General features: G+C 39.4%; 2 protein-coding genes across 2 annotated transcripts; one reads left to right on the forward strand and one right to left on the reverse strand.

Moving 5' to 3' along the window:
* Positions 1-12963: 12963 nt before the first annotated feature.
* Positions 12964-15880, forward strand: LOC127781895 (vesicle-associated protein 4-1-like). The gene is made up of 7 exons (XM_052308958.1): positions 12964-13486; positions 13944-14014; positions 14512-14593; positions 14681-14799; positions 15069-15146; positions 15231-15350; positions 15460-15880. Exons 1-7 carry the CDS (start codon positions 12964-12966, stop codon positions 15517-15519), a joined length of 1053 nt encoding a protein of 350 aa, XP_052164918.1. The 3' UTR covers positions 15520-15880.
* A 1593-nt stretch (positions 15881-17473) lies between these two features.
* LOC127781894 (external alternative NAD(P)H-ubiquinone oxidoreductase B2, mitochondrial-like) lies at positions 17474-22655 on the reverse strand. Its single transcript, XM_052308957.1, has 10 exons — positions 22385-22655; positions 20820-21084; positions 20252-20458; positions 19746-19996; positions 19369-19585; positions 19188-19292; positions 18558-18830; positions 18328-18449; positions 17958-18077; positions 17474-17845 (listed from the first exon to the last, which is right to left on the reverse strand). The coding sequence occupies exons 1-10, from the start codon at positions 22477-22479 to the stop codon at positions 17758-17760; spliced, it is 1743 nt and encodes a 580-aa protein (XP_052164917.1). The 5' UTR covers positions 22480-22655; the 3' UTR covers positions 17474-17757.
* Between the last annotated feature and the right edge of the window lie 130 nt (positions 22656-22785).

Consider the following 22785-nt stretch of genomic DNA (forward strand, 5'->3'; position numbering starts at 1 on the left):
GATTTCTCTTTTATCAATTGAGTAGATATTATATTTTTAATGTGTTTAGTGGCCTGCAATAAATTACCATATTTTTAAGTGTCCTCGGATAAATTCACGTTTTTACGATATCCAACAGCTAATTACGTTTTTTTTTTTTGCCTTATAGCAAATTTTGCTTTGTACTCCCTCCGTCCCATAATATAAGGGATTTTGAGTTTTTGCTTGCACAGTTTGACCACTCGTCTTATTAAAAAAATTGGAATTATTATTTATTTTTTTTGACATACTTTATTATCCAAATTACTTTAAGCACAACTTTTCGTTTTTTATATTTGCGCAAATTTTTTGAATAAGACGAGTAGTCAAACAGAGTAAGAAAAACTCAAAATCCCTTATATTATAGGACGGAGGGAGTATCAATTAGGTTGGTGCCCCAGTTGACTTAGTTACAACATTAAAATGTTATATATTTTCTTATGTTCTAAAGTATAAGCATTTTTAAAGGCTTTCGAAAACATTGAAGTTGAGTAGAAAAAACTCTCGAAAATATTGAAGTTGAGTAGAAAAAACTGTGATGCCCTCCCATTTCATTAAAATGAGGTATAGTTAAAGGTTATGAGTAATGTGAGGAGAAAATTGAACGTGAATAATTAAGAAAAAAAATAGTGAACTTCCATGAGTTTCGTAGTCAAACTGAAATCATCACGCCCCTCCGAAGTGATGGTAGAATCGCTCCTATCATGTCGTACAGGCACAAAGATGCATTGGAACCAACAGAGGTGGTGTTCAGGAGCAACGTAGTGGCTGGATTTTTTACACTCAAGCCCTTTTAGAAAATATATTTTATAATAAACCCCTAGAAAACTTATTGCTGATTTGGATCACTACCTTTGGCGCCAAATACACGGATGCCGAACGTTTGGGTTTCGGAGCCAAGCCTGGCGCCAACCTCTCATATAGCACGATAGCACCTAGGTTTACTCCAATTCATATTGATTTGCTATTACCTCAAATTTTGGAACAACTTATATGTACCCTAATTCGTTCTTGCTAATTTAAAATTTCGTATTACCTTCATCCCGAAATGTCAAATCCTATTTCTAGGTGGTAATATTTTAGTACGGAGGTAATACTCCGGTAAGAGGATATGGGTTTGTTCCTCCTTGTATTGAAATCCTATTGATTTGCTATCAATTTTTAGGGATGAAATTTACATGATTAAATCATGTGTCATAATTTAATTTACCTACTCTTTTAAAAAACTTGGCAATAAATCAATAGGATTTATGGATGGAGATGAGAAAGGACTCTCAGATTAAGGTTTTACAAATAAAAGTATCGGAAATAAGTTAGGATACATTGATTTCTCAGCTTTTTCTAAAATTTGACAGCAATTCAATAGGATTTGAAGAAAAAAGAACTGATTTTAGGTGGGGGAAGATTGACACCAAAACACCCGGCGGTGTCAAGGTTCGGTGTTAGCACCCAACAAGTTTGGCGTTGAGGTAGAGGTCCATATCTAGGATAAAATTTCTAATTATATTTATAAAATAGGGGGGGTAAAATATCAGAAAACAGAACGTAGTGAAGAGATCCATAATATGACGTCCGTTTCAGATACAAGTACTTTTAGTATTTTAGTTCAGAGTAAATCTCACAAAACTACATGCACTTTACCCATATTATCTCAAAACTACATAATTAACATGATATATCACAAAACTATAGATTTAGTAACAAAGTTATCACAAAAATTACATGTTTTATATCAATTTAATCATAAAACTTGGACACTATAACTCAAATATAACATTAGTGTTGTTGTGCTAAGGATTTCAACCTCAAACTTTGTAGTTTTGTGATAATTTTATTATTAAATATGTGATTTTGCGATACCTAGCCTTAAACCTACAATCCTGTTATAATTTTATTGTTAATCTATAGTTTTGTGATACATAACCTTAAATATGTATAAATATGTAGTTTTACGATAATTTGACCAAAGTATATGTAGTTTTTTGAAATTTAATCTTAAGTTTATAACGCTATATATATAATCAAATGTTTAGGAGGTAATCCAAATAATTTAGAATTTAAAATTTAACTAACGATATGACTAAAAGAGATAATCTTTCCACTTAATTTTATTTTCACTACTAAAAAACCGTTTTTGCAAACGGGCTGGAGCGAATTTCGCATGCGGTTGACCCAACCGCATGCGCTAAATCGTCTGCGAAAATGCAAGTCTTTGCATGCGGCCAGGGCACCCGCATGCGAAAATCCGATTTTTGCATGCGGGCGCTTAAGCCGACCGCATGCAAAGAGAAAAAATCGCGAAAAAAAAATAAAATTCAAAAAATAAAAAAACGAAAAAAAACCTAGCGCCGCCGCCCACCCGAGCTCGTCGCAGCCGCCGCTTCCGCTCCCGTCGTCGCCGTCGCCGTGGCCAGCCGCCCGGGACCACCGCCGCCACCACCCAAGACCCCCGCCGCCGCCGCCTGAGACCACCGCCGCCGCGGCCACCGCCGCCCAAGACCGCCGCTGCCGCCGCCGCCGCCCGAGCTCGTCGCAGCCACCGCCACCACCGCCCGAGACCACCGCCGCCACCGCCGTCCCCAGATCCGCCGCCGAGCACCGAGCTCCACCGTAGGGCGGTGGATGCGGCCATCCCGTGGACGGCGCCGCCAGATCCACCGCCCCTAGATCCTCCGTCTCCGTTCGTCACCGTGCCCGCCGCCGAGCGCCGAGCTCCTCCTTAGGGCGGTGGATCCGGCCCTCCCATGGACGGCGCCGCCGGATCCGCCGCCCCCGATCCGCCGCCGCCGTCCGTCGCCGCCCCCGCCGCCGCCCGCCGCCGAGCGCCGAGCTCCTCCCTAGGGCGGCAGATCCGGCCCTCCCGTGGACGGCGCCGCCGGATCCACCGCCGCTGTTCGTCGCCATGCCCGCCGCCCACCGCCGAGCGCCGAGCTCCTCCCTAGGGCGGTAGATCCGGCCCTCCCGAGGACGGCACCGCTGGATCCGCCACCCTCGCCGCCCACCGACGCCATCGCCTTCCGCCCGCCTGCTGTCGGCGAGAAGAGAGGAGAGGAGAAAGAGAGAGGAGAGGAGAGGAAAGGAGAGGAGAAAAGGAGAGAGGGAGAGAGAGGAGATAAGAGAGAAATAAATGGGTAGTTGAAAAATTTTGAAACGGTGAGGAGGAAAAGACAGAGAGGACACTTAAAAAAAATGCGGGCATTTTTACATGCGGACCACATAACCGTCCGCATGTGAAATTAGATTTTTGCATGCGGCTATTTAAGAGGATCGTATGCAAAAATAATTATTAAAAATATTAATTTGGTATTAAATGAACTTCGAGTCGAATTTTAAGATGCTAAATGAACTCATGTGAAAAAGTTGTCAAAAACAAAGTTGTAGACCTCATTGAGATCTACCATTTTTCTTGTGGTCATTTCGCCATCCGAGTTTGATTATACTATATAAAATTTAAATTTTAAAATATAAGAAATTCAAATAATTTTTTGGGTAGTAAATGATTTGAAATGAAAAATATTGTCAAAAGCAAAGTTTTATAACTTATCAAGATCTACAACTTTCTTATTGGTCATTTTTCTATATGACTTTGTTTGAACAGTTTGAATATGAATTTCAAATTATGACAACTTCAAACAATATTTTCAAATACTAAATGATTTCAACTGAAAAAGTCATCAATAACAAAATTGTATAACTCATCAAGATCTATAACTTCTATTTTGGTCATTTCTTCATCCGACAAAGTGATTTGTAAGATTGTTCATAAAATGTACATCTCTTATATAATCTTGCAAAAACTATATAAGAGATGTACATTTGTGAACAATCTTGCAAATTACTTTGTCGGATGACGAAATGGCCAAAATGAAAGTTATAGATCTTGATGAGTTATACAACTTTGTTATTGATGACTTTTTCAAATGAAATCATTTACTGCTTCAAAATATTATTTGAAGATTTGAAATTCAAATTTTTAATTGATAAAACAAAGACACAAGAAAAAATAGCCAAAATAATACCAGTAAGAATACAATAACATGATAGAGCATGATTTTAGAAACATTTAGGAAAAAAAATCATCCAATTTAGAGTTCATATGTGTGAGATACACTAGTTTCAAATTTTTCAAACTTTATTTTCGCATACGGCTTCTTAAGTGGCCCGTATGGAAAAATCGATTTTTCCATGCGGGCGTTTAAGTGAGCCGCATGCAAAAATGAGCTCATTTTTGTATGCGGCCCTCTTAAGAGGCCCGTATGGGAAAATCGATTTTTCCATACGGGCCACTTAAGCAGCCGTATGCGAAAATGACCGTCGATTTTTGCAGAAGCCACTAGTTATGGTCCGTTTGCAAAAATCAAGGATCTCGTACAGAAAAATTAATTTTGTAGTAGTGTTTATTTCCTAAACAACCTAAAAATGATGCTTACATCTAGTACAAATGAAGGGAATATTTGATACCAATGACCTTTTCGGACTCATAAACCGCCACACAAGACGAAAATATAGATTCGTATTTAAAAATACACCATGTTCGGAGTAAGTTTCATGAAACACCAGATTTATTACCCTTTTTAATACTATATATATACACCATGTTCAGTACTAGTACTCTTTTTTTAAGAACTTGTTCAATACTCCATATTGTAAGACTTTTATATCAGTACTCCCTCCGTCTCTAAATATTTGACGTCGTTGACTTTTTAGCACATGTTTAACCATTCGTCTTATTAAAAACTTTTGTGAAATATGTAAAACTATATGTATACATAAAAGTATATTTAACAACAAATCAAATAATAGGAAAATAATTAATGATTACTAAAATTTTTTAAATAAGACAAACGGTTAAACATATTTAAGTCAAATATTTAGATACTAAGGGAGTATATGGGAATGGAGGGGGTACTGGAGATAGTAACCAGCCAAAAAGTTAGTATTCCATGTGTTACTTTTTGGCTGGTGTATAGTGCTGCAAAAGGTACTAAACCTGAAATTACAAACATTAATTTATCACGATGCAAGTATCCAATCTGGCAGGTTCTTCTACTCTCGATAGAAACAGATGCTCTAAATTTGTGCAGTCTATAGTTGTACCACTGACACGTGGGCCTCAATTTGGTATGGTCCATATGTCAGTGGCACAAACTGCACAAAGTCAGTGACTCTCATCCCCTCTGGATCTTCATATTGCTCGCACTTCGGGGTTACATCACGTCCTTGTCAACGTCCATGTTATCTATATATTTCCTCTGTTCTATTTTAAGTGCAGCTGCAGGTTTTCACGATATTCTGTTTTATTTGAAATTTCTTTGTGGTTAGTATTTTTGTTGTTATTAGATGATAAAATATGAATAGTACTTTATGTGTGACTTATATTTTTTAATATTTTATAATATTTTAAATAAGACGAACGGTCAAACGTTAGATAAAAAACTCACGACTACAGTTAAAATGAAACTGAGAGATTATATAGTTTCGAAGAGGGGGAATCAGTGTCATGAGCTTGACTTGGGCCTGGTGAAGGGCAGCCCGACCCGAGAGATGGGGAGAGAGGGCCGTCCGCTCATTAATTACTTTTTATTAATTATTTTTGTCTGACTAAGATGTTGATCCCATTGAGTTTTTTTTTAATAAAAAACTCTTCTAGTGCCATCCAAGCGCCACGTAGCCATTAAATGGGATGAAAACCAAGTTAACATATAATGTAGGATGCTTTGTACCTAATCCTATCTTACTATAAAGTTATCCCCCACTAACTTCTTAAGCTTAACATGTAAATATACCACAACATCATCCACCAACAAAATGCCACATTATCATCCACTAATTAACAAGATGACACATCATCATCCACTAACAATCATCACATTTAAATATCATATAAACAATATATTTATAGTTTTATAATTTAAGAGCTTTTCAAATACAAACATGTTAAATTATCATCCAACATAATTCACATAATGTTTCAATGTATATCTTTATTATGTTTTATGATATCCTATATATTTATATAGTTCATTCTCACTTAGTGCTTAAATGATTAATCTATGGTTCAAATTATCTTTCTCCTTTTTTCCTCTAATTAAGTCATATCACATCAATTGTTTTTAGCATTTAGATGATTAATCTACGGTCCAAACTATCTTCCTATTTTTTTCTTCCATAAAGTCATACCACCTTACTTTTTACGTTTGAATCACTATTCTACATACTATTTAAATTTAAATTATCATAAACCACATTAATTTACTTAATCTGATGTTATCTAGTTATCTTAAACGTTATTTTTTTATTGTTATCATACTAAATTCTCGCAGCAATACGCGGAGTTACACCTAGTAATAAATAGATGACGTGGCTTAACCACAACTCACAAAAATCCTAATAACCATATCAATTAAGTGGGAATCACTTTAGTATTATAGGATTACGGTTGAGTGATGCATGCGAATAAAACTCCCAACAATAGTTGAGCTGAGCGACCAAAGATGGACTTTTCTCGTTGCTAAAGGTGGGTCAAATTTTCTCTTTTGGGCTTCTCACCGTGGATGGGCCTAATCAGCTTGGGCCGGGTTTTAGTCATGCACTCGTTCACACCGGCCCTATTGGGATAATTTTTTTTCTTTAGGAAAAAGTCCACTTTGACTCCCTTAATTGTACGCCGAATCTAATTCGTACCCCTTAAATAGAAAACCGGATAGAATGGCTCCCCGAACTAATGAAACCAGTGCAATTTGACTCCCTCAGCGGTTTTGGAGGGTGGTTTTGCTGATGTGGCGCTAACGTGGCAGTGTTGACCCGGACTTCGTCCCATGTGGCACTGACGTGGCATTAGAATTGAAAAAAATTAATGGGACCCATTTGTCATTCACACAAAATATATTGTGGGACCCACTGACATGTGGGGCCCACATGTCATCCTTCTCCTTCCCTTCTTCCTCCTCCTTCTCTTTCCCTTCTCTCTCTTTTCTCTCCCCTTCCGGACGCACGCGGGGATCGACGGCGGCGGCAAGCGGGGGACGGAGTGGCGACAGCGGCGTACGTGCGGGACCAGAGATAGATCGGCGGCGTACGGGAGGCGAGCGCTGGAGCGTCCACCACCCTTCCAGCTCCGCCTCGCCATCTCCATGTCGTCATCGTCGTCCGCATCCCTTTCCCCTTCCGCTGCGCTGCCTCTCTCTTCTCCCATCTTAGACAGCGGTGGCGCTTCGGCAGGCGGTGGCGGAGGTAGAAGAGTAGCTCGATGGCGTGGAGGACGCTCCCGAGCTCGGCGGCGGAGGGTGGGCGAGATCTCCGTGGCGCCGCCTTTCCCCTTTCCCTTCTCCACCACCGGCGATAGCCTCGGAAAGTGGCGGCGCTTCGGTTGGCGGTGACGGAGGTAGAGGAGTAGCACAACGGCGCGGAGGGCACACACGAGCTCGGCGGCGTTGTGCTCCACCGACGCTGCCTCCCATGACCGCGCCATCTCCCCCAACGTCTCTGCGCTCCTCTGCCGCCACTAAGTTCAAGCTCCCCGTGCTCGTCTGGCGACGCCGTCGTGGGCGTGGTTCTAGCAACAACGCCGCCTGGATCCCCTGCCTCCTGCCCGCCCCCGCCGCTTTGGTCCTCGCCCGCATGCCGCCGTCGTCGCCGCTCTGGTCCTCGTCCGCATCAGCCGCATGCCGCTATCGCCACCGCTGTGGTCCTCGCTCGCATGCCGCCGTCGCCGCCGCTTTGGTCCTCGCCCGCATGCCGTCATCGCCATCGCCACTCCAACCAAGAGAGGGGGAGAGAAAGAGAAAGGGGAGAGAGGGAGGAGGGAAGGAGAGAGGATGATATGTGGACCCCACGTGTCAGTTGGTCCCACAGTATTTTTTGTGTGAATGACAGATGGGTCCCACTGTTTTTCTTTAAATTCTAATGCCACGTCAACACCACGTGGGACGAAGACCGGGTCAACACTGCCACGTCAGCGCCATGTCAGCAAAACCGCTCTCCAAAACCGCTGAGGGAGTCAAATTACACTGGTTTCATTAGTTCGGGGAGTCGTTCTATCCGGTTTTCTAGTTAAGGGATACGAATTAGATTCGGCGTACAATTAAGGGAGTCAAATTGGACTTTTTCCTTTTCTTTACTCAAATCGCACACGAAATTCTGCTCTCTACATCCGGGTGGAGTGCGACTGGATCTAAAAAAACTGCACGAAGTTTTTTTACGAAAAACATTCAGATTTAATTATAGTATAACTAATTACATTACATTGTAACTACTCTATAACTGTACTTGTATTTAACTGTGGTTTTGTTGTTTAGCAATAGGATATTATGCGTGACATGTGCGAAAATTTCTTTATAGTAATTTTTTCTCTTCGTGCACAAATCTCAAGGCAATCCTTTGGCTACAAATCTAAAAGTTTTGAGGACAAAAACTTGTGAAAGTTTTCTAGCAATTCCGTTTTGACAATTTTATGAAACCTCAACATTTTAGTAATTTTAATTATGAAAATTAAATACTATTTTTTAAAAAAATATAAACTACCTCCATTTTTTAATATTTGATGTTATTGACTTTTTAAGAAAGGTTTGATAATTCATCTTATTCAATTCTTTTTATAAATATAACATTTTACGATAAATCAAGTCCCAATAAAATAAATGATAATTACATAAATTTTTTTAATAAAACGAATGATTAAACGTATCTAAAAAAGTTTATGGTGTCATTCGTTAAAAAACGGAGTATATAATAACTTCGAGCAAGCACTGCATGTGACAAAAACAATAAACAAACTCTAAAAAAATACTGTAGTACTACTTAGTTAATATGTAGTACTACTTAGTTAATATGCCGGCGGTGAAAGTTAGGGTGCGTTTAGTTTACGCCAAAATTGAAAGTTTGGTTGAAATTGAAACGATGTGATGGAAAAGTTGAAAGTTTATGTGTGTAGAAAAGTTTTGATAATATAGAAAAGTTAGAAGTTTGAAGAAAAAGTTTGGAACTAAGCCTTAGTTGAGAGAACTACTCCGATTGTAATATGATGTTATGGATATGGATGCATCATTGAAACATTGATGTTGTAATATGATGAAACGACAGACTCTCGTGGAGCTGAAAAATTCGATGCGGTGATCTGAGTGAATGTCTGGCAACGCGTTCCCCGGGTCAATGGCCTCTTCCCTCTCTCAGATGCCTCATTTTCTTGTTATCTGTTCAATATTCTGCTCATGCTAGTGAGAGAAAGATAAAGAGATTATACTAGCAATAATACAGAGAGAGACATTGACTCGTAGCAGACTCATGCCCTCACTATCCTTTGTTTGCACCTCTGAATCTGAATGTTTTTCTGTTCCATGATTTTTGCACCATCTTCAAGTATTAGTAGTACTTATTTTCGTATGTTTGCAATTGCATGTGCCGTTCTTCGTAGACTGGGCCGAAATTTGTTTTACTTGTAATGCCAAGTTAATTAACCCTCCTCGTGGAACAATTCCTACTTGATATATTAAAACAGCTCAGTCATAAGCAAGGACATTACCATTGACCACAGAAAATCTTCCCTCAGAAACATTTTAATCCCATGAGTACCTTGTTATCTGAAGTTAGGAGACGACTTAGTTTCTCTCAACATTTTTAATTAGCAGAGTTCATCTGTTCCTCCGAGATTCTTGCCATTGCACATCTATTGTAATTGAAGGACAAACCATTTCAAGGTAGGAATTTACTGCTCAAAACAAAATCCAAGGTATGGAATTCGAACAGGACCATGCAGAGTGCTGAACATTTTAATTGCTTTGTTATCTGAAGTTAGCAGACGACTTATCTGAACATTTTTAATTAGCAGAGTTCATCTGTCCCTCCGACATTCCTGCCATTGCACCTGCTGTAATAACTTCAGGAGAAGCCATTTCAAGGTACAATTTATTGCTCAAAAAAATTCAGAGCAAGGAATTTGAGTAGGCCCTTGTTTAGGCCTGGTTTAGTTCCTAACTTTTTCTTTAAACTTCTAATTTTTTTTATCACATCAAAACTTTCCTACACACATAAACTTCTAATTTTTTCTTCAAATTTCCAACTTTTTCATCACATCGAAACTTTCCTACACACATAAACTTTCAATTTTTTTTTAAACTTTGAATTTTAGTCAAACTTTCAATTTTAGTGTGGAACTAAACACACCCTAGGAGTCCTGAAACTTGAGCTATCACGAGCAGACTCCATTTCTACATTCCATTTGAGGAGAAGCCATATCAATGTCTGTCTCACTACATTCCAGTAGAGAAGGCAGCCAAGCAGCCACGCCCGTGTTTAAAACTGATGAAGATGAATATTAAGTTGACTTATGTAAAAAAACTATTAGCACATTATTAATTAAGTTGTAATTCTTACAAACTTAACAAATGAATATATTTGATATTTTAAAGTAACTTTTATATATAAAGTTTTCGTACGAAACACACTGTTTAGTAATTAAAAAAAACATGTAACAGAAAAATCGAGATAAAATATGTATCTCAACGAGAAAAGAGCTGAGGGCCTGAGGCATCTTCTTGGCTCCGGGAAGAAGAACACGGCTCGTGACTCGTGATTGACCGGATCAGTGTCACCATGCTTGTCGCTAGCAACCTTAGCATAGAGACGATCAGTGATGATATATGTATGCGAAAATGCAAAGACAAAAGAGAGAAAAAGAATATTATCTATCACATCAGATGTTTAGATACTAATTATAAATATTAAACATAGACTATTAATAAAACCCATCCATAATCTTAAACTAATTCGCGAGACGAATTTATTGAGCCTAATTAATCCATGATTAGCCTATGTGATGCTACAGTAAATATTCTCTAATTATGAATTAATTAGGCTTAAAAAATTTGTCTCGTAAATTAACTTTTATTTATGTAATTAGTTTTTGTAAGTAGTCTATATTTAATACTCTAAATTAGTATCTAAATACAGAAACTAAAGTTAAGTGTCTGGATCCAAACACCACCTGAGCAGCAGCTGCCAAGAGCTCGCTCGAAATGTATGCGAAATTGTCCCTGTCGATCCGACGTGCCTCGCAAGCTCTGCCATTGACTTCTCCAGCGCTCTTGTTGCACACCACCACTGTACCCTGCCCCTTCTCCTGCAGCGTTTTGTTCCATCTTGATTATTGGATTCTACTGCCAGGCCCTACATATTTCCTCCTTAGAATCTTTTAAGATTTTTAAGATTTTTCTTCTTTGTAGAAAATTCCAGTGTTTGATTGGTTGGTCCACGGTCAATAAGCTCTATAATAATGATGAAGTAACCAAAACAAAATTGGTAGTAAAAATATGTATTCTTATATTATCATTAGCGGTTTAAAACTCAATGAAAAACAAACTAAGACAAACAAAAACCTAAATTTTAAAATAAGTTATTAAATATAAATGTTAGCTACGGTTGATAAGCAACAAGCTGATAGGGAGAGTGATGTTCCTCGGAGCTCAGTGGTGTTCACCTGGTTAGATTATCTAATCCTAACTTAATTTATACCATGTTAGTTGGTAGTCAGTCAACAATTAGATTATGTATTGAACTTATGGTAAATTTTGTTCTGGTTCGAACTTATGGGTTTTCTTTCTTCCATCCTACGAAACTCTGTACCTTACTACTCCGTGAATATTTTAGCAGTAGCCGTGAATGTTCTTACCATTATAATTAAATATATTATTATTGTAATTAGTACGTGACATTTAATTTAAGAGGTGGTTAATTAATGGATAATGAGCTTGATGGATGTCCAAAGATTAGTAAAGCACACTAGCACTCTGCTTAACCATTTCAACCAATATCCACTAAAAGTGACAGTACTTTGCCTAAGGCACTAACTTAAAATATTTGAGAATATTTTACTTTTAATTGAGATATCCTTTTTAAGTCAACAGAGTCAACTGCCTTGAAAAAGTCATTAGTAAAAGGCAAAAGCGCGTGTCCAAGTCAATCCATACATATCCATCATCTTTAATTTTGTGCTTAGTGTTAGACCATAGTTTTAGGCCATCGTTATAGCTCATATCAACCCTACCTAGGTAGCTAGTAATCCATTCTCCCATTAATTAATTTCTATGTGCAAAATTTATACCCAGAAGTAGTTATTGTTCCTAGAGTTTACTAAAGATAATGACCTCATTCATCTAATAATGATTATAAACCTTATTACCAATGAAAAAAATAATAATTTGTAAGTAAATCATATATGCTTGTGTCCTTAAAAATCCAAAATTCTGAAAATCAATTGTAAGAAATAAAGTTTGATGAAAAAATAAAATTAACTTTAAAATACAGTTTTAAAATGTAAATTTTGATGATGGTTTATAAGTTGTAGCCTTATAGGACGAATGATGGGAGTATAAATCATCAGGACAATCAACCATAGCATCCAACTAACTAAAACAACGGGAGGTACTACTACTAAACTAGCCACTAATAATGCAATCATGACAAACCAGCAAAGGAATAAACTTATTACTACCAGATTCATCAAACCAAACCTTGGACGAGTTTACCTTCATCCCATGATAAGCGGCAACCATGAGATTTGTTGTGGTTTCAAAACTAAAAAATTACCACACGTAATATATAACTGTAATAACCACACAATAATCACACGGTTTCGCAAATGAGTAAGTAGTCCCTTCATCTCAGTATATAAATGATTTGGATTAGATGAGATATATCCTAGTACTACAAATGGACAAAGTTAGTACTATAATTTATCACATACAACTAAAGTCATTTATATTTTGGCACGAAGAGTACCTGTATTAGGGTTTCTTCGGGAAGCTTAAAATTCTGAGAAGTTAGCTAGTGAGAAAGAAGCTGAAAAACTCAGCTTATAACTTGTAGTTCATTTTTCAGATTCCACAGTTACATATTCTCATAATCTAAATAAAAATCGAGCTTCCGTCAACTAGCGATTAAACAGGCCCTATGAAGATTAGCGAGGGAAGGAGTGTGGTGGGCCCCACCAAGCAGGAGAGGGGGGTGTGGGGCCCACCATGCAGGGCCACTCACTCCACCACCACCACCACAATAAGAGAAGACGAATTGACAATTCCACCGCCGCCCGCACTTTGCTTTGCTTCCGGTCTCCGGTCTCCTCCTCCAAACTCCGGTCGGTCTCCGGCGCGGCGCAGCCGAGCCCCCACCATACGACGCGGGGAGGCAGACGACGGGGCGCCGCTGCTGCTGCCCGGGGAGCCACCGCCGGTCGCCGCCGCAGCAGCAGCAGCAGCGTGTTCAGAGGAGAAGGGGGCAGCAGGTACCTTGGGGCTCTGCCGCATGCCGCTGTGGGGGACAGGCTCGTCCGCGCCGTCCGCGGCGGCGGAGGGCAGCGCGGCCGGAGGGGATGGGGCGGCCCGCTCGTCGTCCGGCGGCGCCGCGGTGATCCGGTCGCTGCTCCCCACCCGCCGCCGCCTCCGCCTCGACCCGCCATCCAAGCTCTTCTTCCCTTGTACGTTCTTCTTCTTCTTCTTCTTGCTCTGGTTTCATGGCGGTTGCTCTGTCCAAGGATTTGGTTAGTTTCAATCCTTTGTTACAGTTTTGGTTGGATTAATTGGAGAGTCTCCTTTGCTGCGCGACTGCAATTGTGTTCTTGATTTGCTTGGCTCGGACTTAGTCAGAGGCGCTGTGTCTTTGTTTCTCTTCGCATACTGATTTGTGGTTAAGAATAGTCTCTGCTTTGTGGCGACATAAAATTCTCACTTGTTCTTCTGTTTCCGCTAAGAAAATTGGCTTCTTGTTTTTTTTTTTTCTCTTTCAAAAACCTGCGAAACTCGAAAAAAAATTGAAACGAATTGCCTATGATTAGTATGTTGCTCGTAAACGGAATAGATTGAATCAGCACGGTTGATGGATACAGACTCTTTGCTTGTGTCTGATTTTGCCGGAATTGATACTGATTGGTACAGATGAGCCTGGGAAGCAAGTCCGGAGTGCTGTCAAGATCAAGAACATCAGCAAGTCTCATGTAGCATTTAAGGTAAATTAACACAACTCCTCTCTGATGGCTTCTTCATCAAACTAGATGCTATACCAGTGGTTTTGCAAATGATAGTAGTTACCAGTAACTCAGTAAGTAGTAGCCTAGCAGTCCAGCTGCTGTTAATTTTAAAGGTGCAGCTCAGATTAATGATGAAATCAATACTCTCAACAACTCATATTGAAGGTGAGCTATATTTTAGGATTTAATCAATACTCTCAACAACTCATATTGAAGGTGAGCTATATTTTAGGATTTAATCAATCCTCTCAACAACTCATATTAAAGGTGAGCTATATTTTAGGATGAAATCAATCCTCCCAACAACTCATATTAAAGGTGAACTATATTTTAGGATCATCTGTTAATTTAAAGATGCTCATATTTTTAACAGATGGCTATGTATTGATCTCCACCATAAAAATCTATTGGTTCAGTCCCCACTTACACAGTAGCTACTAATAAATCACTAATTTGATGCATTCCTTTTGTTCTAGTTCCAAACAACAGCACCGAAGAGTTGCTTCATGAGGCCTCCAGGTGGTATACTTGCTCCAGGAGAGAGCATCATAGCTACAGGTAATACAGAGTGGACGTTCACCTTTGATGTGCAATCCTGTTTTTTTTTTCCTTCGCCTTCCTCACTCCTTGCTTATGTAATGGTAGTGTTCAAGTTTGTGGAGCATCCTGAGAATAATGAGAAGCCATTAGATCAGAAGTGCAAGGTTAAGTTCAAGATTGTCAGTCTGAAGGTCAAAGGACCTATGGAGTATGTCCCAGAACTGGTATGTTTTCTTTTAATCTTTAGCTTGTTCAAAAGTTTTAATTTTGATGCTTAATGCGTTCTCGGTTTTGAAAGACAAGGACTTATAGAATTACATCCCACACCCTCACTAGTAATTCATTCATATTACCTGAAGTTTTAGTGACCTTGATATTAATATCAATTTTTTTCACCTGTAACACAAAATAATACAGTTCGTTTGTTATGAACCTCCACATATTTTGTCCATTTTAGCAGTGCATGGTCTAAAGTGTTACCCTTATGTTACAGTTTGATGAGCAGAAAGACCAGGTAGCAGTTGAGCAAATTCTGCGTGTTGTATTCTTGGACGCTGAGCGTCAAACCCCAGTAAGTTTCAGCAATTGCTTTTACTCTTAATGCAACACAGTTGTGAATAATAGAAAGTTTACCACAAATTTGCACTTTCTGCAGCAAATGGACAAGCTCAAGCGCCAGCTTGCTGAAGCAGAGGCAGCACTTGAAGCACGCAAGAAACCTCCAGAGGACACCGGCCCCCGCATCGTTGGTGAAGGCCTTGTAATTGATGAATGGGTAAGATCAGGGCACAGAATTCTTAATGACAGTTGTCTGGTCTTTTACTATTGTGTTAGTGGCTGTCTCATGTGACCATATAACATTTCCTTATTTCCCCTTATTTCAGAAGGAGCGAAGAGAGAGATACCTTGCTCGTCAGCAGATTGAAGGGGTTGATTCAGCGTAGACACGGCACCATGAACTGTAAACCATTGGTTGCTTGAACATATCGTTTTATCGTCGCCACACATCCTTCTGTCCATGGTTTTTTCAGTTTTTACAAAGGTTCTGCTTGGAACAAGAGTGAGGCTTTGTGTAATTAGGATTTGAGCTTCATGCCGCACTTCATTCCTGGGTCTACATGTAGATAGCCAGTCACTGCTTGATAATAATATTTTCTATGCTAGATCATGTACTTGGGGTTGTGGACTTAGACGTGTGGATGCGATACATTTCTTAGGTGATGTTCCCATCAATATTGAATGTAATGTTGTCTGAACGTGCTCTTCAAAGTGATAAAATGAAAGCTCTCCTATCATGTTACTCTATTTCTTAGATCTACATGCTTCTGTTGCACATATTGTAGCTAAGTTTCCTTCTAAATAATATATTAACTAGCCAGCCTAGTGCCAATTATCCAGGGAATTATCTATGAAAAGTTATTCAAGGGTAGTACCATCTTGGAATTTATTTTTTGTAATATTGTGTGTGAGTTATGTACTGACAGGTCTTTTGAGGAGATGAAACATTCTGGGCTCAGCATCTGGTTCTCATGTTCTTTTGTTCTTTTATTTGCCTGTGTGACCTGTACTGATATAATTGTTCTTGTTCCTTTGTTCATATGATCTGTACTAATAAAACTGTTGAGCTGGAAGAATTAGGTACAAATACACCTATACCTAACCAACCAAACCATTAGGGGAATAATAATGGAATATAGTTAATAGTTTAGTCCTTTGGGGTTTGGACAACCTGTTGCTTTCTTTGAATTCATACTTGATGATTTGTTAAGAATTTATTTCCATTTCATAGCCAGATAGATGCAATCAGACATGCTTGACTTTTAAAGCTGAAAAGGTGCAACTTGCACCTTCTTATCTTCTATTTAGGATTCTTTCATTGTCATTGAGACAAAGATGTATTCTCTAGAATATATATTTTTTATGTAATGTCACCCGGTCACCCCTTCCTTTTCTTCTTCTCACTTTTTCTTTCTTTCTTTATTTCTTCTTTTTTTTTTTTTCGTGAAGAGTGGTAATCCTTTGGCCTAACTCAAAAACTAAATATTTGGCCCTAGTAGATCCAGGTGATGATTCTATTTGGATTGCTCAATGTATTGTTTTACATTATGGAATGTCTGAAAATTCAGCTAGAGGTCGTATACCTTTCTATTCTTTTGGTCGAGTTGCTTTCAGATTCGATTATTACCTCATGAAAAATAAGCAGCACGAATTAACAATGTAGCAGATGGACATTATCAGCATTGTTTTTTTTTTCTTTAACATGGGATGTGAATTGTAAGTAAAGTGTATCCTCCCTGATTTTCTTCAACATGTTGCACCAAACTATATAAGGCCTGCATCTTCTTCCCTAACTTTGGATGCATCTCTTGAATTTGCCATAAAAACTGTACCTCTTGCCCTTAGTTTGAGGGAACTGTCTGCCCCACTATTGGTTCTTTATGTCTCAGCATGCCCAGAAACCCATCAATAAGGTAATGAATAGTGAGAACGACCTAAACGGCTGCACCTAAATTAGCATTTTCCAGGAAGATGTTTTGAACTCAGAGATTGTTCATGTTAAATTCAAGAACTATGAACTGCAAAGACAAACTATTGGTCTACATCTTAATTAGGCAACAATTTTTCCAAACTAACCATACATAACAGGGGTACAGACCACAAGCACATGCTACTGAAACATGTTCAATCATAGAACTACAGTTCTCCAAAAACAGAATGAGCATCAACTACAGCCAGCATAACTGTTTGGCATGTTGCCACTTAATGATGAATATTGGCAGTTCATGTACCATCATTTCAACATAAACCAAACGAGACATTTCAGATAATCCACTGGGCTGCTGCCATGGAAAGATAACAGAACTCATTTAAACAAGATTTGACAGTAACAAAAAGAGGTCAGGTCCAAAGTGGTTTTCTTTTGCTTATCTTTTAAGGTAAAGAAACTACTAAAGAATCTGCAGGTTTGCTCATGCCGCAAAAGTACAACACTCTTCAAAAGAAAGGTATAAAGGGAATTTTTCCTCCGTGGTGCACTATGTAAGAAAAAAAAAGGGTAACTTTTATTCTTTCCTAACCAAAAAGAATATATATTTGCAGAAACAAACTCGAGTGGGAGGCAGGCACTACTGCTGCACTTAGCTTCTGATGAATATGTCACAACAAAATATTTTCCTTCTTGACTATATGCAACTTGAGTCCCTACCGAAGATAAAGCGACGGCTCCAGTCAGAGATCACCAGTGCCCTCGTGCGCCAGCTTATTTGTTTACTGAATTCAGAGAAAAAAGAGCATTAGACACCAGCATAGATGAACCACAATGGGGGCACAGGAGTGATAGCAACATAACCTTTGTCACTCTGAAATGGAAGAGAACACTTACGTTGCGTAGACAGAATACCAGAGCCACTGTGTGCTGTGGCCAATGGAGATCCAATCACCAGGGAGCTGTGCAGCAGTCTGCTCACCTCCTAGTGGGGCAAATTGGCCTAAATGCCTGTACCTGGATGAATCAGCAAAGCTATCGTATCAGATGCCTGTGAAAAGGAACTTCTAGAATTATGCAGACATGGACAGATTAACGCGGAGCGCAATCTACTGCTACATACTTCTGTCTTTGGGTTTGGGAAGCTTACTGTTCAATGACACTTTTAGTTGGGTAATTATAACAGGCATTGTGTTTCATTCAACTGGTTTCTGGATAATGTCAAATGGTAATACTTCTAGCAGCATAATAAGCAGAGAATAGGAACCTGAAAGGGCGGAAACGATGGCGTCCTTCTCCCCTTATACGGATGGGGCCTTCAGGGTTTTCTTCAGCATCCTTCATCTTATTGAAGCACCTAGCCAAATATTGTCCCTGCTGCGAAGCAACCTGACAAAAAAAACAGACTAGTTAACACTTGGCAGTGATGCACTTCCATGAATGTTCGCTTTGAAACTGTCAAACCAGTGAAAATTCCAAGGAGGAATAGAAAGCGACCTGAGCAGTTGCAGGCAGATTTTTGACTTGCGAATCAACAAGAGAAAGAGCCTTCTTAAATTCTTCAATGTTCAGTTCTACAGATTCCTTTTCAGCATCACCTTTGGCAGTCCTTACTAAATCAGCGATTCCATTCATTTGCCTGCTCTTCAGATAGAGCTCTACCTGGGGATATCTCACGTAGATATCATCCAAGACATCTTGGATTTCTTTCACTGTCAAGGTTCCAGAGTTATCTTTATCTGCTACTCTGAATATTTCCGAGATATCATCCTGCATTACAGATCAAGAATATAAATCCATATATATTGACATAACAGAAACAAAATCTTTTACATTCATCGACTTATAGCTTGTATTGCAGGAACAAAGGATAGTTGAAACACCCCCTCACTCAAAGGTAATTTGTCAATGCAGGTATACTGCTTCCATTATATGCTAGTACAAGTCAAATGAGCTACCATTTCCACTACCACTTAATAAAATCCAGGAGCATTCCAAGTTAGCAAAGATAGATGACAGGAGTCTCAAGGAAGCTAAAAAACAATGTCAAGTATGCAAGAAGATGAACAGAAAAGAAGTCTTATCTTCATAGAAGAACGTACACAAAGATCAAGTCCCATTACTTACCATTACTCTCCGCTGGTTTATCGTAGCACAATCTCCTACAGCATAAACACCATCACATTCACGGACCCTTAGCCATTCATCAGTGGCTAGCACACGCCGTTTGCCCTGCAAATGTAGACAGAGAATTAGATGGATAACTCAGCTAGCTACAAAGAGTCGAGCTGAGTTTCTTGCTAGGTACCTGCCCAATTTGTTTCATGAACTCTGAAATGAAGGGCCGGGTACCAATACCAGTGGACCAAACAGCCATTCCATAAGGAACCGCGATATCTCCAGTGGCTGGATTTTGCATGGTAATTGCATCCTTAGCAACCTTCACAACTTTGTATCCAGTTTTCACATCAATGCCATCCCTTCCAAACTTATCTTCAGCAAATTCAGTAATCCTCTTGTCAAACCTATAGGAAGCACATGTAATCAAAGTTAAATTTACAAGGGAGGGTAAGCTTGCGTTGCCGCATCCTTCCATCATAGCTAATCATGGTAATGAGAAAAAGGTGAATCACTAGTCATAACTTCATATGAATCAAATGCAACAGAAATCCAGTATGGCCTTACATAGTCAGTATGTGATCTGCAGCTTCAATCAGTGATATCTTGACAAGGTGCTGAATAGAAGGATACAGCTTGGATAGATCTTCGGTAACAAAATCGTGCAACTCTGCGGCAAATTCCACGCCTGTAGGTCCACCACCTACAACAACAAAGTGAAGGTTCTTCTTCCTCTCTTCTTCATCCAGGTAAGGAAGACTTGCTCTCTCGAAGCAGTCCATCACATTCCTTCGGATCTTTTGGGCATCCTCTACTTCCTGTGATTCAGTAATGACAGTATGAACATAGAATGTATGATTATAGCACAGAAACAATGAAAATGTAGTATATGAATTTTTTATTTTAAAAAATAATATAAACTTTTCCGTTTGAAAATAAGTGCAAATTGTGTATATTACACAATGGAGCACTTATATGAGTCATATTCTATGTCAGATATCCGTACACCAATACTGGGTAGTGATGAATTTCATAGTACAAGTAAGTCATTTCATTTCATAGTGCAAGCTTACCTTCAAAAAGAAGCAATTCTCCTCAACACCTGGAGTGTTAAATGTATTAGACCTAGCTCCAACTGCTATCACAAGATAGTCGTAGTCAACCAAGAATTCGCCATTTCCATCAAGATTTGTCCCTATATTGGACCGGCAATGGATCTTCTTGTTTGATGAATCAATCTTAAAGCATTCTGCTTCCCAGAATTTGATATCTCCACCTTTCTGCAAGGGAATTCCAGAAAACAATGTTAATGCATTTTGCTCAGAATTAACCATCTAGTTGAGCTTCCCTACGAAATCAAAACTTAGTGCATGTAAGAAACTTAAGCTAGTTTTTTAGAGATCAAGAAATTCATTAAACCATTGAAAAACAGACCAGTCTGTTTCTCAGTGTATTAACAGGTTGTTAAAAATGTGAATAAACAAGTATTATATTGCTTTGATACGCAAAGCCATCAACTCTACATTAAGCCCAAATAACAAATAAGCTGTCCAAATTGCTCTGATAAAGACAAGGCGGTGACAGAAGTATAAATATAGAAAAAACAGAGCAATCTGTGGAAATTTCTGAGAGTCATCATACCTTCTCCAAAATCCTACGAATCGGCTCAACAACGCTCCTTGGCTCAACTGTCCCACAAGTGACACTTGGGAGCAGGGGCGTGAATGCGAAATAATTCCGAGGTGAAATGACCTGAACATCATATAGTCTGCTGTCAAGATTCCTCAGGAACGTGGTGCCACCCCAACCGGTGCCAAGAACAACGATTTTCTTCTTTGGAGGTCCCTGGGGCTTCCCAACAACATCATCTGAATTGGAATCCGCATATGCTACTAGTCCTCCACTACTGCAAATTTGATAAGCAACAGATGAGCAACATGCTTAGAAACATATGACAATGCAAAAATATTTAAGAGTTCACATAATTCTTCATTGTAAACTAGTCTGAATGCATCATATGGACGCATAGATCAGCTCAAGAACCTAATCATCCAACAGTGACGTTTCCAAACATTCACACGTCTCCTTCTACAAATAGCTTGGAATGTCCCTATTTACAAACCCCGTTAACATCAGTAGGCATAATTACTGCGATGGACTAGTCGGATCAGGAGTTGAATTTCTTCTTGCTCTCGCATCTTCTCAAATAGATAGGCATATTGCCTAACAAAATATATAAAGTTATTCAAGAATTTGATGAGAAAATGCAGTAACCAAATGTTACTGTCAAAACAGTTAGGCAAGAAAGGTCTAGGTGTGATTTGTGAAAGAAACGGAACTTCGCAAGTTCAGAAATGAATGGCAATTATGCACATGGCACCGACTTCTCACCTACCTTTGTACTAACCATCATGTGTTGTGTTCACGTTCTTGTTAGTAGTAGTATTAAATTAAACTTTTGAATATCATAAGTACAAGAGATCTCAAAGCACAGCTGGACTTTTTTTTAAAAAAAAAAAAGATGAGAAGAAAAATGCTTATAGAATGGAGAGATGGATGGAGGAGGAGAATTTTTCTTGTTGATCTCATGGACCACGAATATATGGTCGAATATTCATGTGTGGACACGTCGGCGCCAACGATGTGGCCATGTGGCGGAGGAGCAAATCTCTCGGGGGGTTCTTTTTTTCCCCTTCCCTTTTCCTTTTCTGTTCTCTTGTGACATCCGGAATTAATTTCACAATACAAGAAAACTAATCTTTTTTAAATAAATAAATAAAATGCTAAATATATACGGAGTGGAATGGAAAAAAAATAGTGAGGTAAAAAAAAATCCTTGCTCTAGATATGAAGAGTTAAAATCAGAGTTGATGTCGAGCAGATAAATTGGTAAGCTGAGAGGAGGAACGATGCGATCGTGTTCTCGTTAGGGAATGAGAGAAGTGACGCCCCCAATCGAGATCCATAGATCGGTGAAGACGAGGAATGGAAAATTCATTTTTAAAAAAAATATAAAAAAACTAAAATTAAACGAAAATGGATGATTTAGGAAAGGAACTCGTCGATCTCCGTAGAAACTACGAAAATCCATCTGAATACACGCGAGAGGCGAAGGTTCAGGTTGATGGAGGAGGAGGCAGCGGAGGTGGAGGCAACGGAGAGAGCGGCCGGCGAACTCGTTGGTCGGAATGGGGGGAAGTACGTACCTGGCGGCGCCGAGGACGAGGACGAGGTTGGTGAAGGTGGGGCGGTGGTTGAACGCCCTCGACGCGCCCTCCCACATGAACGCCGTCCACCTCATCGCCGGCGCGGCGCCCTGCTGCTGCTGCCTCTTCTCCGGTGATCTCGGAGGATATGCTCCTCCGCTCTAGGCTCTAGCTAGCTACGCTACGGCGAGAAGGTAGGAGGAGTAGAGAGAAGGTGGTGGAGGAGGAGACGGAATTGGTGTGCTTTTCGTCTGGTCGCCGTAGACCCAGGAAGAAGAAGGCCTATATAAAAGCTTTGCAAATGCAAACTATTGGTTCCACGACTAAATTACTTTAAATTAATAATTATGTATTTTAGGCCATGTTTGAACCTAATTATGTAAAGGACACGTTAAACGAGA

The sequence above is a fragment of the Oryza glaberrima genome, chromosome 8 (genome assembly GCF_000147395.1).
Source record: "Oryza glaberrima chromosome 8, OglaRS2, whole genome shotgun sequence".
Lineage (NCBI taxonomy): Eukaryota > Viridiplantae > Streptophyta > Magnoliopsida > Poales > Poaceae > Oryza > Oryza glaberrima.

Coding starts and splice junctions, on each gene's coding strand:
- LOC127781895 (XM_052308958.1), top strand. CDS start 12,964: ATGAAGATTAGCGAGGGAAGGAGTGTGGTGGGCCCCACCAAGCAGGAG. Junction 14,015..14,511: donor AGTCTCATGTAGCATTTAAG/GTAAATTAACAC, acceptor CTTTTGTTCTAG/TTCCAAACAACAGCACCGAA. Junction 15,147..15,230: donor ACGCTGAGCGTCAAACCCCA/GTAAGTTTCAGC, acceptor CACTTTCTGCAG/CAAATGGACAAGCTCAAGCG.
- LOC127781894 (XM_052308957.1), bottom strand. CDS start 22,479: ATGAGGTGGACGGCGTTCATGTGGGAGGGCGCGTCGAGGGCGTTCAAC. Junction 21,085..22,384: donor CTCGTCCTCGGCGCCGCCAG/GTACGTACTTCC, acceptor TCAAATTTGCAG/TAGTGGAGGACTAGTAGCAT. Junction 19,586..19,745: donor GCAGATCACATACTGACTAT/GTAAGGCCATAC, acceptor TGCTTCCTATAG/GTTTGACAAGAGGATTACTG.